General features: G+C 24.1%; 1 protein-coding gene across 2 annotated transcripts in view; it reads right to left on the bottom strand.

Moving 5' to 3' along the window:
• LOC134829506 (protein spire) overlaps positions 1–18,496 on the bottom strand; it is a 72,751-nt gene that overhangs the window by 52,337 nt on the left and 1,918 nt on the right. For both annotated transcript variants that reach the window (XM_063842592.1, XM_063842593.1), the window contains exon 2: positions 840–874. In XM_063842592.1, the coding sequence (XP_063698662.1) occupies positions 840–874 (35 nt within the window). The remainder of the gene's footprint in view (positions 1–839; positions 875–18,496) is intronic.

The following is an 18,496-nucleotide window of genomic DNA, read 5'->3' as shown; positions in this document are numbered from 1 at the left end:
TAAAAATTATAAAAAACCTTTTTGGATGGTTTTTTGAGGGGTCTTAAGCTTGAAAATTGACAAATTAAAAAAAATGTTTTACTTTTTAAAAAGGAGATCTTTAATTTTAACCGTGTTCCATTAAAATTTTTTATTGAAATGCTTCAATTTCACAAAGCTGTCAATTTTTTCAAAGCAATTAAATTTTCCGTTCAAACACCTACTAACCTTCGAGCGATAAAATATTCATAAATCATGCAAAATATTTTTGTTGTAGGTCCTCGGTAAATTTTTACATGACTTGTCTCGCGAAAGTGTTACAAACATCATAAAAGCTTTTCTTAAAACGTTTCTAACAAAAAAAAAACTAAATTGACGGGCAATAAAAGACTGAAACACACGCCACGAAACAAATTTTAGAAATTACTTCTTTTACGATTTTTTTCGCTTCACATTCACATGACGAGCGCCAAAGTAATGAAGAAGAAAAGAAATTATGATAACCAAATTATTAGTTGGATCGTGTGTCGTTGATCGTTTGATGATATTGGCTCGAAGGCTTGTTTCGTGCTTTGTTCATATTGCGCACTAATTTCTTTTTCATTCATTTCATGGCAAAAAAAAAAAATTTTATGAAAAGAACAAACAAAATAATTGTTCGAAAAATAATGTTCAAAGTCATAAAAAAAATGAAATGAAATAGAAATTGACCGCGAAAGTTGTAAATATCGCGAAACAGCTGTCAAAAGGTCGTCGTTCGTGGCGGTTTTTTGTCTGTGTGAAACGATTTGTGCTACTTGTTGATTTTTTCGAAGAATCGAGCTACTCGTCATAATTTTATGAGAAAAATCGAAACTTACCTTCTTTTGCGTTGAGACAGAACATTTGTGAGTATCTGAAATGAAAAAAAAAAAGAAAAACGGATGTTAAAATTGAAATTCTAAAATTTGCAAAAAATGTCCTCTAAAAATTTGTTAAATGAAGCGAATTAAGTCAAAAAACTCATTTAAAATTTTTTTGCGAAGAAATTTAAAAAACAGATTAAGAAGTAACAAAAAGGTTGTTCACATCGGTTCACATGTTGTGAAGCCAATCAATTATCTTCGCCTTATTTGTTTTGATTCTCGTAAAAATTATTTCAATCAGCTCAACCACAAATCAAGTGGCTGTCGGAGTATCTATTCTATGGAATTTATAATGCCCTGTTGTTGAAAAACAGATTATTTTACTTGGTTTTAATAAAGTTTAATATCGAAAAAGATAAAATAAAAATGAAAAAATTAAATTTATAAGAATGCATCAAAAATTAGGTACCGCAAGTAAATTTCGTAATTTTTCCGAATTAAAAATTTAAAAAAAAATATTAATTAATTATTAAATTTGAAAAAAAAATTTTTTCAATAATTTTTGCAAATAAATAAATATAAAAAAAAAAAAAAAAAAAAATTTAATTAATTTAAAATTTAATAATTAAATTAAAAATTAATTAATTAATAATTAATTAAAATTTTAATAAATTAATTAATAACATTATTTCGATTTAAAAAATTAAAAAATATTAATTAATTAAAAAAAAATTAATAATTTTTGCAAATAAATAAAAATTAAAAAACAATATAAAATTTATTAAACTAAAAAACTATTATTCAAAATTAATAATTAATTAAAATTATAATTAATTATTAAATAAAATAAATTTAGTTAAATTAAAAATTATTATTATTAATAAAATGACTTTACATTTTTTTAAAAATTTTTCAATTGTTATTTTTTATTTATAATTTTTTTTTCAATATTTACTTGAAATTATTTTAAAATTGAAAAATACCTTAAAAATTAAAAAAAAAATTACGATCAAAAATTTCTTTAAAAATGGGTTCACATGTAAAAAAGTATTTCAAAACTTTTTTAATTTTTATTTTATTTAATATGTAATATTTTGAATTTTTTAAAATTAAATAAAAATGAATAAAAAATATCAATAATAAAAAAAAATTATTTTGTTAATTAATTAAATGAAATATTTTAAAAAAATAAAAAATAAATGAACAAATATAATTCTTTGTAGAGTAAAATTCCCTAATTTTTCAACTTCAAGAAATATCAAGAACATTTTTTTTTGCAATTCAAAGCACGTACCAATTTTTATTCTGATTTTAATTTTTTTTATGTTTTCCGACATATCTTTTAACTAAATTGCTTAATAACACGGATTTCATGTAAACCATTGAATATAAACAAATAATTCTGATGTTTTTTTGAAGACGTTTAATGAACTTGACGTGATCAGTTAATGCCTCCAAATCACGTTCCGTGCATTAAAAGGTGTTTATGAGAAGTCAATGATTCGTGAAAAACTCTTGAAGATCAAATTTTTGTTACCGGGTCTTTTTGCTGCCCTCATTACATCACAAATAAAAATTACGCCACAAAGATCGAGCCCGATATTGCTCGAAATTGATTGACACTTTTCTTTCGAACATTAAAAAGCGACATTACGCCATTTTTTGACGAGAATCCGACACGGAAACATTCGCTCAATTGAAATCAGATAACGAGCTCGATCGATCGCAGAAACTAGACCGACACTAACAATTAATTTTTAATATCGAGCGGTTTGTCATCTTATAAAATCGTAATTTATTTATATAATTTCTTATTTCCTCGCCATCCGCCGAGCAAAAAAAAAATCATGTCTCGAAATTATTAACTCAAAGTCGAGAAAATAATAATAAAAATCAAGATCACTATCGTTCGATTGAATCGAGCTGATAAATTACCGTGATTATTGAAGCTGCATTTCTATAATTTTCAGCCATAAAAAGTGTTGTGTCTGACCAAAATAATAAAAATAGTAAAAAAAAACTGGAATTAATACAAAGTAACATCGCGAGAGCATCAATTGAGAGGAAAGAGGAGAGAAACATCACGCCTCTTACGAGAAAAAATAGTTGAATATTAATCGACTAATTATGTGTGCAGGCCATTTGCATTAAAAACATTTAAAAAACACACACCGAGCTTTAATTAAGTTATTGATAAATCGATAAAAAATCCATTCGCAGTGCATCTGCGTCGCTAAGGGAACGCATTTACGCCCCCGTGTGTGGTATTTAGGTGAATTTATCAGTTTTTTATTCAAATTTTCGAATATGTAACTTCTGGTTTTTGATCAAAGCCTTACGCGATCACTCAAAAATTTCACTGCAAAATTTAAAAAAATTATCAAACGATGATAAAAATATTTACAATTATTATTGCATGAGTAAATATTGACAAAAAAATGCAAAAAGTGACGATAATTTTTATTTTTATAACATTTTTTACACTTATTAAAATCCATTGAACTGTCAATTGAGACGGCGAATTTATGCGAACTTTTATCGTTTTTCGCTCTCTTTTGCAACTGATTAAAAAATTTTTCATAAATTTTTATTGATGTTCGTAAATATTGTAAATATTTTATCAGTTTTTATGTTTCGAGCGACACAAGCAACTTTAGGTCAATAAAATTAAATGAGTCAGCAGTGAGAGTGTCGGAATTCGCGTTGAAAGTTTATTTATTTATTTAAATGTGAGCAAAAAAAAAAAAAAAAATTTAAGTCGACATAATTTTTATGTGGATTCCTTGAGGTTAATGATAAGTTATGGAAATTGTGACCCGCTGTAAAACTTTTTCAATGTCGATCAGTTGCATTTTTTTGATACGATTTTCGGATTTTTAATAATTTTGAGTGATTTTTGATTGAATTTGAACGTTAATTGGATCAAAATGTGAATTTTTAGTAAGATAAGTCGGTTAAAGGTCTTTCCTGAAATTTTTTAAAATTGAATTTTGTATTAAAAATGTATCTTTTTAATAATTTTTTGATCAGTTGATGATATTTTGACCTTTTAACGCCCAAATTTTTTTTTTTTTTTTTAATAAATATTTTTTTTTATTTAAAAAAAAAAATTTAATTAATTTTAATTTAATTATTTTAATTAATTTATTTTTTTTAATACAAAAATATAATTATTTTCAAATTAATTTTTTTTATTTAAAAAAATTATTTAAAAAAAATTATTTTTCTTATTAAAAAAAATGAACAAAAATTAATCTAAAGAAATTAAATAAATTAATTTAAAATTATTGAAATTAAATTAATCAAAAATAATTTTATTAAAATTATTGCTTTGATTAAAAAAAATAATTAATAAAATAAAATTAATTAATAAAATAATGACCTTAAAAAAATAATAAAAAATATACAAATTTAAGTCTAATAATTTAATTTTTTTAAATCAAATTTTTTTCATTAAATTCATTTTTAATTAATTTAATTTTAATAATTTTAAATTAATTTATTTAGATTAATTTTTGTTCAATTTTTTTTTAAATATAAAAAATATATTTTTTTTGAATAAAAATATTTTATTTTAATAAAAAAATTTTTTCAATAAAAAAAAAGTTTTTTTTAACACTTTTTTAAAAAATTGACAATTTTTTTTTTCTTAATTTTGTTAAAAAAACGAACGATTTATTACGAACTTGTTGAATCTCAGTCAACAATAAGGCGGAAAAATGTCTTCTCAACACGCAAGATATTTCCCGCTGCGTGTTTCGTGCCGCGCATGAGATTTTCTATTCATTCATTCATTAAATAATTCATCAATTTCGATGAGTTAACATAAATCTTGTTGCTCTCTTAATGTTGTGATGTGATTAAAAGTGAGACTTTCATGGCACTGAAAAATTAAATCGAATCGGGGTATCATTAAAAATGACGCCAGCTTTCGCGAAAGCCCGTATCGAACTATTTTACGATCACTTTGAAGGGCTCGAAATTGAGTTGCACCTCGTAAATCAAACGCTCACTGCCACAAAAAATTACTCCGTTACTAATGCGTTTTAAATTTTCCTTCCCTTTTTAAATACTAATTAAAATTCGGCATGCTTGACAACTGCTGAGTAACTGACGCAATATTATTATTTGACGTCTTTTTTTTCTCCGTTACGCACTATAATTGATTTTTTTTATGACAAACAAATTTTTATTTTTTTTTTCCTGAAGATTGTTTGTTTCTTGCAGCGACTTAATTTCATCTTTGGTGCAAAAAAATTTTTTTTTTATTTTTTTGATACAAAATGATGACACCAAGAGAGAGATAAAAAGAGAATGTCGAACGAATTAAAAGTAAGATATTAAAATATGAATGGGTTACAGTTAAATGTTGTTATGATCATCAATGGAAAAGTTTATTTTTGTAAGTGCATATGTAGTACAAGTACAAGAAGAACTTCTTCTCACACAAAGCGGGCAACTGTAAATTTCCGTTTAGTGTAAAAGAGTTACGAGGCATGAATTTGTTGCTTGCGATGATAGGAGGAATCGCAATTTTTACAATGTTTCAATCGTGATCCGTGATCAAGTGGCATACTGAGAGCCTGGGAGGCAATTAAAATAAAGTTCGGTTTGAGTTTTTGCACTTGAAATGAGTTTTATGGGAAATTTTCTGTTAACTTTAACGGGATTTTGGTCAAAAAACTGTTCTTTGAGTTTTGAAAAAATTGATCCATTGAAGAAAAAAATTTTTGAACAAAAAAAAAATAATTAAATATTTTTTGATAAAATTTTTTTAAATAAATTATTTTAAATTCAAAAAAATTATTTAAACTTAATTTATTTTTTTATTTAATTAAAATTCATTTTTGACTTTTAAGAAAAATTAAATTAAAATATAAATAATTATTAAAATAAAATTAAGAATAAATTTAAAATAAAAAAATTATTTTTTTATTAATTTTTTTATTTAATTATTTAAATTAAAAATTTATTTATTTTATTTGAACAAAATTTCATTGAAAAAGGAATTAAATTATTATTAATATTTTTTTTAAAATAAAAATACTTTTAAAAAAAATTAATTTTAAATAAATTTTAATTAAAAAATTATTTTAATCATTAAAATAAAAATTTTAAAAAAAAATAAAAAAATTATTTTTTTTTATTAAAATAAAAATAAAATTATTTTTAAATATAAATTAAAATAAAATATTTTTTTTTAAATTTTAAAATTATTTAAATCAATAAATTTTAATAATTTTTAAATTTAAAAAAAAAATTAAATTTGCACAAAAAAAATTAAATTTTTAAAAAATAAATCTCTTCTAACATCTTTTTGCAGGTCAAACAGGGATTATAAAGAAGCAAATGTGTCACAACACGCAGCATTAAATCACTTTTAATCCGACTTTAATAAACTTGTACTTGTAAACATACTGGCACATAATTATTTTATCACACTTCTCGTCTCACGCGTTGCTTTTTAACATATAAAAGTTGTTTTTGCATTACTCATTCGCGCATTTTGCCCGATAAACTTGAAGGTTGCATACTTTTGACTCGAACGCGCGTGGTGCATAGAAACGGTAAAGTACAGAAATATTTTTCAAAGATTGCTTAGATTTAATTTATTTCATGAATGTGCTTCACTTTCAATTATTCAAATTAAATTACTGCAAAAAAAAAAATTAAAATATGCAACCTGCCGCCACGGTGCGGTGATTTATTCGCTAATGTTTGTTTGTAATAAAATAATAAAAGAAAAAAAAAGTTAATAAAAAAATTTGTAACAAGTTAATCAGATACGAGTGTGTAGGAGAGTGTTTGGTGTGCAATATCAATGGCAGTACAAGGAATTGAATTGAAGTGTAATTTATTCCGCACTTTATTTGCATATTTGACTGATAATGTTTGTTTACCGCTGTCGATGTCGAGCGAGTAAATTATTCGAGCTGCAAATGAATTTTAATGCAAAAATATTTATCATTGAAAATGGGTGGTGTCTTTGACTTTTATTTGCATTGAGAGTAGAATGCAATTGTTTTTATCGGGTTAAGGGAGCATGAAAATAGCTTTGACATGCAACTTGTTCTTGTTTAAAGGTTAAAAGTTGTTCGTTTTGTGAGCCATATTTGGGATGAATGTTCTCAATAAAAATTTGTCGTTTGAAGGCAAAGTTTTAAAAAAAATAAATTTTTGAAAAAAATTAAGACAAAAATTAGAAATAATAAAAAAAATTGCTAAAATGAAAAATTTTTGTTAAGAAATTAATTAAAAAAATTTTTTTTAATTTTAATTTAAAAATTTTACCTTCCTTTTAAAAAATTTTTTGAAAACTTTAAATTTGAATAAAAATTTTTCGATTTTTTTCTTATTTCAAAAAAAAAGAATAAAATTGAATTTTTTTGATTTTTCAAACATTTAAAAATTTTTGTCAAATATTTAAAAAAAACAGTCCATTAAATTATAATAATTTTTTTTAAAAAAATTTAACAAAATTATTTTTTTACATGTTTAATTTTTTTTTAATTTTTATAAAAATACATTTAATAAGAAATTAAATTAAATAATTATAATTAATTTATAATTATTTATAATTAATTTAAAAATAATTTTATTTGAAAATAATTTAATTTTAAAAAATAATTTAAAAATGTATTAAATTTAATATTGAATAAAATTTTAAAAAAATATTTATTTAATAAAAAATTTTTCTTCAAATTTTGATTTAGTTTTGATAAATATTCAAAAATTAAATTAAAATTCTAAAAAACTTCCCTTAAAAAAATTTAAATAAATTTAATGCAAAAAAATTAACCTCACAAAAAAACCCTTTCTCCTTCTCCTCGTTAAAACAATAACAAACCATTACTCATTGCTCAAGTATTCCTCGGCTGATTGCTAAACAAACACCCATTGTGCGCAAAGCAAGCGCATTGTTGACCATTGGCATTAACAAGTAAGTACTAACAACTCACTTGAGCCTAATAATGAACTACATTCGAACAACAAACGAACACAACAAAAAAAAACATGCACCGAATGCACTACTTTTCAAATTTTTTTTAATTAATTTCTCAATACGATATCGAACAATAAACTTCATTTATTCACGTATTTATTAATTTAAAGTTGTTGTCCGCTCAAATATGCAAATAAATGAATTATTTCAACAGCGACAGGTATTGCGCGATTTTGATTCTATTTAAAGATAACTTTTTATTACAAATTTTGTTTTTTCGAGGGTCTTGAAGAGAAAAAAAAATTTTTTTTTAATAAAAACTTCCTTCTGAAAAAAAAATTACCGCTACAAAAATGTAAGAAATGAGACTCGTTGCAAGCAATTACGATGAGATAATGCATTTGATGAGTTTTTATCATAAAATAACGTTTCCGACAATTTTCCTCTCTATTAATGATAATAACGTATTTTTTTTTATATCAAACAATAAAAAAATAAAATTAAAAAACAATTGAGATTCCACGTCATTTCCACGTTTTTCTTGTACTTTAATGCATCTGCGCATCATAAAACATCGAGCATTAAAAAAAAATTATTAAAAATGCTCCAAAAAAAAAATTTAAGTTTTAAATATTCGAGAAATGTTTCGCAATTCTGCATAAAATTGATTTGCTTTCTCGATTATCAACGCGAAAAATGCGATTTTCTGTGCTTTTAATTTTGCATTTTGCTTCAGTTAACAATTTATTCGGAGTTTTATTACATTTTGAGTTCTCTAATACTAAACTTCATAATGAAAAATTTTTTTAAAATTTTATTTTTAATATTTTTTCTTAAATTTTGTTTGATTCAAGCAACAAAAAATTCCGAAGAAGAATATTTTATTCACCCAAAAGTGCCAATTTGTGATTGGACTGAGACCCCAACGCCCGCTTGTGTGTCGCATTGTGAGGATCAAGGCAAAGAAGCATTTTGTGACAAAGAATTAAATTGCGTTTGTATCGATTTTGAGCCAAATACGCGTTAGTTGTTCATCATTTTTTGCATAAAATCAAGCAACTTCCGTTTTAACGACGACGATGGAATTAGCAAAAATGGTTTAGCTACAACGACTGATAATCATAACAAAAACATCAGTGAACAATAAAGCTTAAAATAAAATGCAAAATTAAGTAACCGTAACATGTTTAACGTGACTTTTCTTCACTTGAATTGTTGTGTCGACTTTTTTTCCGCATGTTTTGTGGCGCGTCAGATTCCATTGTCAAGGTTACTGACGGTCAAGTGAATTTTTTTTAAATAAATTTTTGTTCTGGATATTTTCTTTTATCGAGAAGAAAATCTTGTAATTTTTTTTTTTTGAGCGAAAAAATGGCAACAAAATTAAATTAAATGAATGTTCACAATTAAATGTTGTAACGTTTTTTGTTTTATTTAATTGTAAAAAAAATTTTTAGGCAAATAAAACAATTTAAGCGCATTTTAATCATTTTTTTTAAATTTCTTAAAATTTTAATATTTTTTTTTAAATTTGTTAAAAATTTAAATTTTATTCAAATTTTTAAAGAATTTTTTTTTTATATTTATATTTTTTATTTATTTAAAATTAATTAAAAATTGTAAAAAAAAATTTCTAAAATATGAAAATTAATTTTGAGACTACTTATAAGTTTATTTTTTAACTAACTTTATTTTATTTTAATTTTTTTTTTATTTTTTCATATTTATTTTTTATTTAAATTATCAATTTCTTAAAATTTTCTTAATATTTTTCAAAATAAAAAAATATATTTTAAAATAAAATTAAATAAAAAAAAAATAAAATTAATTTAAAGTTTAATTTTAGATTGTGTCAAAATTCAATATTATATTTAGGAAATTTTTTATAATTTTTAATTAATTTTCAAACCTATTTAAAAAAAAATATTTAAAAAAAACTTCGAAAAATTCGAATAATTTTTTTTCAGACAGACAAAAATAAAAATTCTTTAAAAAAATCATCAAAAAATGTGGTAAGAAAATAAACGTTACAAACAATTACTTTACTTGGCTGCAGTTTCTTCATGATTACCTACAAACAACAATAAATTACGTTCATTACATTTTTTTATCAACGTAAAAAAGCTAACAAAAAACTAGAGAAGAAAAAAAAACTTTTAGAACAACCAAGAAAGAAAGAAAAAGAATGCTGGAATTTTATCCAAACAAAAAATCTTTCACGACATACAATTTTTTTTCTTGTTGTAAAAATAAGAGAACATTGCTACTGATGCTTAGTTTTTTTTCAGCTGTTGTTAAGACAGGTCTCTTCTTTTTTCCGCTTTTTTTGTTTCAGATACTTAACTGTTTCTTTTCTTGTGTTGTTTTTTTTTGCTTGCATTCAATTGTCTTTTTGCACTAATGAATTAAATTAAAACGGTTGTTTTTGCTGCAAGGAACAGTTAAGTATTTTTTTTTTATTAGAAAGTTATTAGAACCCGCTCAGGTCATCATGATCATCAATTTGCATGTCAGAGTAGATCCGGAAAAGATCATAACACTCTTTCTTTCAATTTTATCACGCATTTCTCGCATCTCGCAAATGATCCAGTATCAGTAATGTACAGCGACTCCGCTCTGACTGACGATAAAAATCTTTCTATAGCACAACATCATCAAATAAACGCCTTTAGGGCAAATTATAGCTGTGTGAATGTCGTGCATTGCATGTGAAGAAAGAGCATTTCTTTCGTCTCTTTGCACACGGAGCTGCTGCTACGAAAGAGCTATCAATTTTAAAAGCATCTTAATTTCACGTAATTAATTAACGTGCGTTTTAACTTGAGATGTGCTCGCTTACGAGCGATGTTTTGAATGATTAATAGAGATAAGTGAATCTCTCTCTTTCTTTCTTTTCTTTCCACAGAAACGCTCGATGAATGAAAATTTAGTGTGAGTGTGGTCAACTAACATTGAATTGAATTGCTTTAAAAAAAGAGAAATGCATTTCTTCTTCTTCTTCTTGTTTCTTTCTTGCATAAGTCACCAAGGTAGGTAAGATCAGATGCGTAATTATTAAGACAGACATCTGTATCAAAAAATAGCTGGAAACTACAAGAAGTGACTTGTAAAATTATATTAAAGTAAAAGAAATTTTTTTAATTTTTTTTAGCGCGCGTACAATACTTGATGAAAAAAAGCACGGAGAAAATGATAATCTTTTCACACGAAAATTTCTGTTCCATATAAATTTCTGTGCTTGTGAAATAATAAAAATATAATAATAACAAGAAAAGAAAAAAAAACACAACAATATAAAGGCGATAATATTAATAAAACATCGAGAAGGCACCTACTTACAAGAAAAAACAATTAGCGAGAGTATCGTTCAAGTGTCGCTTTAAAATGTGATTGGTACTGATGTTTTCAACGAACTTACGAAATTGCAAATTTATAATTGATAAAGAGTTTTGCTCTACTGAGCTAAATTATATTCTGTTTTCGATAAATTTTGTTATTGTACATCTTTGTGTTTAATTTTTATCAAAAAAATTCAATTTGTTCGAATTTATTTTTTTTTTATCGATAGGTTGGTATTCCTTGTTGAGATAAAATTTTTAATATAATGAATTTATTCAAATCAATTTTTGTCCTGATTTGTGATACTTTTGTTAAAAGTTCAAGGTTGTCCTCTTGATGTTCAAATCGACCAAAGCCGATCGTAAATGAATCTTAATGTAAGAAGGTAGCTTTAATGTTAAGTACATCTAAAGTAAAAAGACGAATAAGTAGTGCAAAATATTCAACTAAATTGTCAGTAGTCCATTAAGGAACGCAGAATTTAAGTAACAGACTCTGCCGATAGTAGTACCATCGTTCTCTTGCGGGTCAGCATTTGTAATGGCTTTGAATCCTTTTGCGCGAATGGCTGCTTAATTAAAACTTCAATTTTGTTTTTAACGTTCTGAGCTCTGTGAAGGTTCAGCATTAACTCGTTTTTGAAGTACATGGTGAAATTTCGTAATACTTTGTATCATTTCTGAAAGAAGCTCAACTCTAAATAATTTTCTTTACTCCTCTAATGTCTTTTAACATTTTATTCATAGCATTTGCCTTCTTCTTCCTTCCGTACTTCCAAAAAATGATGAATCTTGTCACAGGTCAATCCTTCAGGTAATTTTTATACTTTTTTGAGGGTTGATTTAACACATTTAATTTAACAAATAAAAATATTAAAAAAATACTCAAAATTATTAAAATTTCAAACTTACACGATCCAAGAAAAATTTAAAAGTCATCTGTAAGTTCGTCTGAAACATCAGTTGTCAATATCACGAAAACTTTTGCCATTTACCTTTTTACCTCGTTGCATTACTACTTACACCTCGTTGACACAAAACCCAAGCAGGCAGCCAGCACTCGATGGCAAGTCGAAAAAGAACCAGATTGCAGCAAGAAAATGAAATTTTTTATTGTTGTGGTTGCTGTTATTAATCTGTTGTTATTTACAGCAACAACAACGGCTATTATCAGCAGACATGGTTTCGTTTCGCGTATCTCGTCGTATCGCGCAGTACGTTATTTTGTAATCATAATAATAATTGAAAGTGAGATTTGGTCTCAATTTGGTACCTTCGGAATCCGGGAGCAGTTTTAACGTTTTTTTGCCTGCAGCTTCGATGACATGCCAAAAGAATATTATTTACAAAAGATTTCGACGATAATTTAAAAAAAAATAACGAAATTACACTTTTGCTTTCGAATATTGTGCGATTTAGATCGAAAATTATTTCTTTCTGTCTCTTTCGTTTTTTTTTTCTTCGTTCCTCAACTGAGCAATCCGTTATGTTTTTTATTGCTTTAAAAGGTAAAAATTGCCATTTAAGTAAAACAACGGGCATCCAGGTGATCTCTTCGATAATCACAAATAAATATTTTTCATTTTTTTCGCAAATGAAATGCGACGAAATGGAGAGAAATGAAGAGAGAGAGAATATTTTAATATGCATAAAGTATAAAATATTTATCGAAAATTTGTTTCGAAAGTTAATCGCAGCAGCAACAGCAGCAAGAAGGAATGAAATATCGACATGTGGATTTGCCAATCAGCACTTTCCGCAAAATAGCAGTCCGTTAATGATGATGATGATTTCTGATCGTCGTTTTCTTCTCAAAAAAAAAAGAAGGAAACAGCGGCAGACATCGCGGCATGTGCTGAGCACTCACACATTTTTCGCGCATCAACCACGCTTGTTGGTCGACAAATGATATTTATGATGCCAAATGGACCGGTTATTTATTCAAATTTGCTGCTTTTTCGTTAATGTTGTTAAAATATTTAGTTTTAATGAAGAAGAAGAAGCGACGACACGAAGAGAAACATGTTTAAATAAATATGCATTAGTCACAAAAAAAATGTTAAGCGACGATATTAGTTACCGAAAAAGAAATTTCTTTCGCGTGATAATTTCAAATGAAAATAATTTACATAATTTTGCGAAAAAATAAAATAAAAAATATTAAAAACAACAAAATTGTTTGTTTACACAGAAAAAATACACGAGTTAATGAATATGAGGAATTAGGAAGAAACACAAAAAAAAATTAAAATTTCTGCTCGGAAGACAGTGAATTAAATATTAAAAGTGAATCTGCCTAATCATCGAAAATGATAACCCTCAGAAAAAGTGTTGAAGTGTAAAATCTTAAACTGTCATTTCCTGTGAATTTTTAATAAAACAATAAATTTTTGCTGATTTTTTCAACTGCTTGATTAATTATTACAAAAATTGCCTTGTAAAGTGTTTTTTTTTTTTTGCATAAAAAAAATATTTTATTTTCATGGTTTACTATTTTAATTTTTTGTTTAAATTTTTAAATAATTTTATTTTTAATTAATTTTTAAAAATTAGAAAAAAATATTAAATTAAAAAAAAATAATTAAAAATTTTTTTTTTAATTATTTTCAATTATTTTAAAATTATTTTAATTATTTTATTTTAATTTAATTTTTTATTTAATTTATTTTTTTTAAATTTTTTTTTTTAAAATTAAAAATAAATTAATGAAAAAAATTAAATTAATGTAGAAAAAATAAATTTTTATAAAAAATAAATTTTGAAATATTTTAAAATTTAATTAAAAAAATAAAATTTAATTAAATAAAATAATAAATTAAAAATAAAAATAATTTTTAAATTAAAAAATATTATAAAAAATTCACAAAACAAACAAATATATTTTTTTTAATATTCAAAGGAAGTTAAATTGGCAAAAATTCTAATTCCGATTAAAAAATAATAAAAAAATACTGATAAAAGAAATATGTGAATTTTCTTATCAGTACCGAGAAGCAAAAAAAAAAGTTATTTTTTGTCATCAATCATAATTTCATTAAGAACCTCCGCATTTAAAATCCAATTAAAGCGTCGCAAAGCAATTATAACGGATCTTTTTGACAAATGTCAACATTAACCTCACATTAGCATCATTTTTTTCGTTTGTTTATTATTTCTTGAGGAACTTATAACAAAAAAATCATATTACTAACGGATTATTTTCTTCTATCGCATTTTCGGTAATTATTATAAAAATAAAGATTATTGCTTGTCTTCTTTAACGCGGTCATGTTGTTCAATCTCGGAATGGAATGGAGATATCTTGTTTTTGTTTTGTGTAAAAAGATAAAGACAACTACACAACAAAAAAATTGACCATGTCATGCTCTTGCTCATAGATCGATTTAATGTTGTGGTTGACATTAATTAATTGAGAATGATTTTTTGAAGGCTGTGAAATTGTTGGCGCGATTAAATTTTTTTTTGTTTTTTTTTTCAAAGTAAATATTGATTTGATTCGGTTGGTTATCAAAGGGAAACGACATAACGTGACATAAGCTGGTGCTAATTATGTTTTTTTATTTGATTATTTTTTTTATTGCAGTGAGAAGTGTTTACGGAGAAAAAAAAAGTGATCAGTGATGCGATTAGTGAGGGGCATAAAATAATTTAAAAAAGGCGGAAGTAGTCAAAAAGAGGTAAGAATTTTTATTTTAATTTAATTTAATTAATTTTTTATTAAATTTAATTTAATAAATTTATTTAATTAATTTTTTTATATTTTTTTTTAATTTTTTTTTTTTATTTTTTTTTTTTTATTTTCATTAAATTATTTAATTTAATTAATTTATTTAATTGTTTTTTTAATTTTTTAAAAGTATTTTTGGATTTTTTTTATTTTTTTAAAATTAATTTTTATTTATTTTTTCTTATTTTTATTAATTTTTTTTTTAGATTTGTAGAATTTTCAAAATTCTATAAAAAATCAAATTATTTCAATTAATTCAAACCAAGCATTTAAAATAACTCAAATCCGTCACTGAACAAATTTCTTCAAAAAAAAAAAAATGTAATCCCAAATCACATCCTGCTAAAAAAAACATCAAATTTGACCCGCAAGCTCAATAAGCTGATTAACCTCCGACAACGACGATCTGCAAATCATCCGAAAAAATCACCGCTAACCTTTCACATTTCAACAAACATCAACAGCATGTCACAACAAACAACGCAAAAAAAAAATAATTTCAGCAAATATTATATCATCGAATTTCTTTCTTTCACCCTGCTTGATGTTTCGTCTGTCGATCTGCAACATGTCGCGACTACAATGAATACCGCAAATTAAAATGACAAAAGGTGACATTTTTTCAATTACTGACCAAACATCATCGTCAGCGAAAAGAAAGAAAAAGAAACATGACGAACGAACGAAGAAGAAGAAGAAGTCAAAACCAACAAAAAATGAATAAAATTATAGTTTTTGGTTGTTGGACAAAAATTTACAAGTCAAGTATCGTTGAAAATGAAAGTAAACTTTTTTTCAGTAGTTATTAAATAAAACTACTTTTAATGGGGAACACGATGCGTTTTGCTTGTTTTTCGTTCATTCGACGTCGTCATCTCGCTGTCGCAATCCAAAAGAATGTTTGATGATGTTAACGAAAAGAGAAAATTAAATAAAATTCGGGAAGCACGTTTCTGTTGCACACGGCAAAAGTGAACCGGTGAATTTTTCAATTTTTCGAGCAACAAGTGAAATGTGTGTTCACATTATTTATCTGGATCACTTATTTCGTTGTTCGTGCATCGCGTATGTGCCTTGTAACTGTATCGCAGCAGCAGTTAAATCCCATTTATTTAAACGTCACCTCTTTCCTGCCTTATTTTTTCTTTGCGAGCGATTTTTTTCTTTGGCGAGGTTGGGCATCGTATTTCAGCAGTTTTGTGAGTTTTTTTGCACAGACGTCCTATTGACGTGATATTGATTTTCATTTAAAGGAATTTTAAGAATTTATTGTGAAATTTTAAATTTGAGCGCATTTTTTAAAATTTTTAATTAAAATTTAGTCAATAATAATAAAAATTAATAATATTAAAAATTTTATAATAAATAAGAAAAAAACTTTAAAGATTAATTTAATACGAAAATTAAAAAAAAAAATAATTACCTAATAATTTTAAATTTAATTTAATTTTAAAACAAATTAATTAAAATTTATTTATATTTTAAAATTTCTAAAATTAATTTTTGTTTAATTTAAAAATATCTTTGATTTTTTTTAAATTTTCTACTTAATTTTCTATTAAATTATTTTCATTTTCAAATATCGATTGAAAAAAAATAATATTGTATTAAGTATTATTTAAAAAAAAATTAAAATTAACTCTTAATTCATTGAGTAATAAAAAAAATTTTAAAAATAATTTTTATATGAAAATTTTCAAAAATATTTTTAAAATAAATAAAAATTAAATTCAATTTATTAATAAGAAGAAAAATTTATAATTTCAAATAATTTAAATTTTTATATTAAAAATTATAATTTATCAAATTAAAATTAATAAGAAAAAAATTTTTTTTTATATTAAATTTTTTAAAATAAAAAAATATAAAAAATTGCATTTTTTAAATAAAAAAAATTAATTAATTAATTAATAATTAATTAATTAATTAATAATTAATTAATTAAAAAAAATAAAATTTATTTTAAATTAATTTTAATTTTTAAAATAAATAAATTTTAAGAATTTAAAAAAAAATTTTTTAGTTAAAAAATATCTTTGGTTTTTTGAAAATTTTATATTTTTTTTTTTATTTTTTAAATTAAAACAGACAGACATCAAAAGCATAAAAATTCCACAAACTGCATGAAAAAAATGCAACAACATTGCACTTGGTGTGTCTTGTCGTTATAAACGTTCGCTTGCCCATAAGAGATAAATCACGTAAAATGTGTGTGCGCACACATTTCTTTTTCTCGTGTGCAGCATTTTAAATGTCACGACGATAAAATACTTTCGTTCGAATCGAACAACAATTCAATATACATAAATTTTTATGTTGCTTTTTTTCGCAAGAGCGTTACATTATTTGTACTTATGTCCTAAAAACCCACTAAAATAATGTTTCTTTTTCGCAAGCAACGAGATGAAAGAAGACGCAATTGTACACGGGAAAAATTATCATAATGAATCAATAAAAGAAATTAAATGTGAACGTGGTGCAGCTTCGATGCGAAGACAGCAATTTACGACAAACAACAACTATTTATAGTTGCAGCTCGCGGTGCAAGAAATTTATGAATTTCATAAAATACGAAAAAATTTTCATTTCACTCGGAGATTTTTTTTCTCTTCTTTACAATTTTATGAATGGAATTGCTGCCGGGCATTCAAGTCGTCATCAACGCCGTCGTCGTCGTGGATAATATTATGATGTTATTTGAGATAAATTGTTGCATTTGTTGTTAGAAATGTGACGTGCATGGGAAGAAGAGTGTTAATAAATTTAAATGAAAATATCGTATAAAAAAATTTTGTTCTGCGTTAAAAAGCGCGATGATGAGAGGTGTTAAAATATTTTTTTATTTGTTTTTATTTTCTGTGTGTGCGATGTTTATTTGTTTATTTATTAATCCGCCCTTAATCTCTGTTTCTCTCTCTCGATGCAGTCTGGTCTAAGCTAATCATGTTTAACGTTGGCGTCAGACTAACATGCTCCGTTCAAATGTCGCGTCGTCCAAAAAGAAAATTTATCGTTCATAAATTAGGTCAGTAGTGAAGAGGAGTTTTTTCTCTTGAAAACTTCACTTGTTTTGTGTCAAGATTACAGAAAAAAATTAGAAGAAAAAAAAAGAATATTTATTGCCTGACACGAAATTGGGTGATAAGACATGAAGGAATTTGTGATAAATTTTAATGAAGGTTTGAATGAATATTCAAAGAAAGAAAAATTTTATAAAAGAATTTTTGGTTTAAATTTAAAAAAATATAAAAATTTTTCAGAAATAAAAAAATTATAGAAAATAAAGAAAAAATATTCTAACTTTAAAAAAAAATATTTTTTCAAAAGTTTAGATAAAATGTTAAAAATTTATTTTTTTTTTAACTTCCAAATTTATATTGCAAAATTAATTTCTAAATTAATTTAAATTATTCAATTTAATTGTAAATAAAAAATAAAAAAAATAAATAATAAATATAATAAATAAATTAAAAATAAAAATAAAAAAAATAATAAAATAAAATAATAAAAAAAATAATTTATCAATTATCTTAATATTTTGATTTTTTTTCATTTGATATTTTTTTAAAAATTAAATAAATAAATTTAAAACAAAATTAATTATTTTAAATTTTTTTTTTCAATAATTTTTTAATTTTAAAATTATTGATAATTTTAATTAATA

This window comes from Culicoides brevitarsis, chromosome 2 (assembly GCF_036172545.1).
Source record: "Culicoides brevitarsis isolate CSIRO-B50_1 chromosome 2, AGI_CSIRO_Cbre_v1, whole genome shotgun sequence".
NCBI lineage: Eukaryota > Metazoa > Arthropoda > Insecta > Diptera > Ceratopogonidae > Culicoides > Culicoides brevitarsis.
The sequence above is the reverse complement of the archived record's forward strand: the minus strand, read 5'-3'. Positions and strand labels throughout refer to the sequence as shown.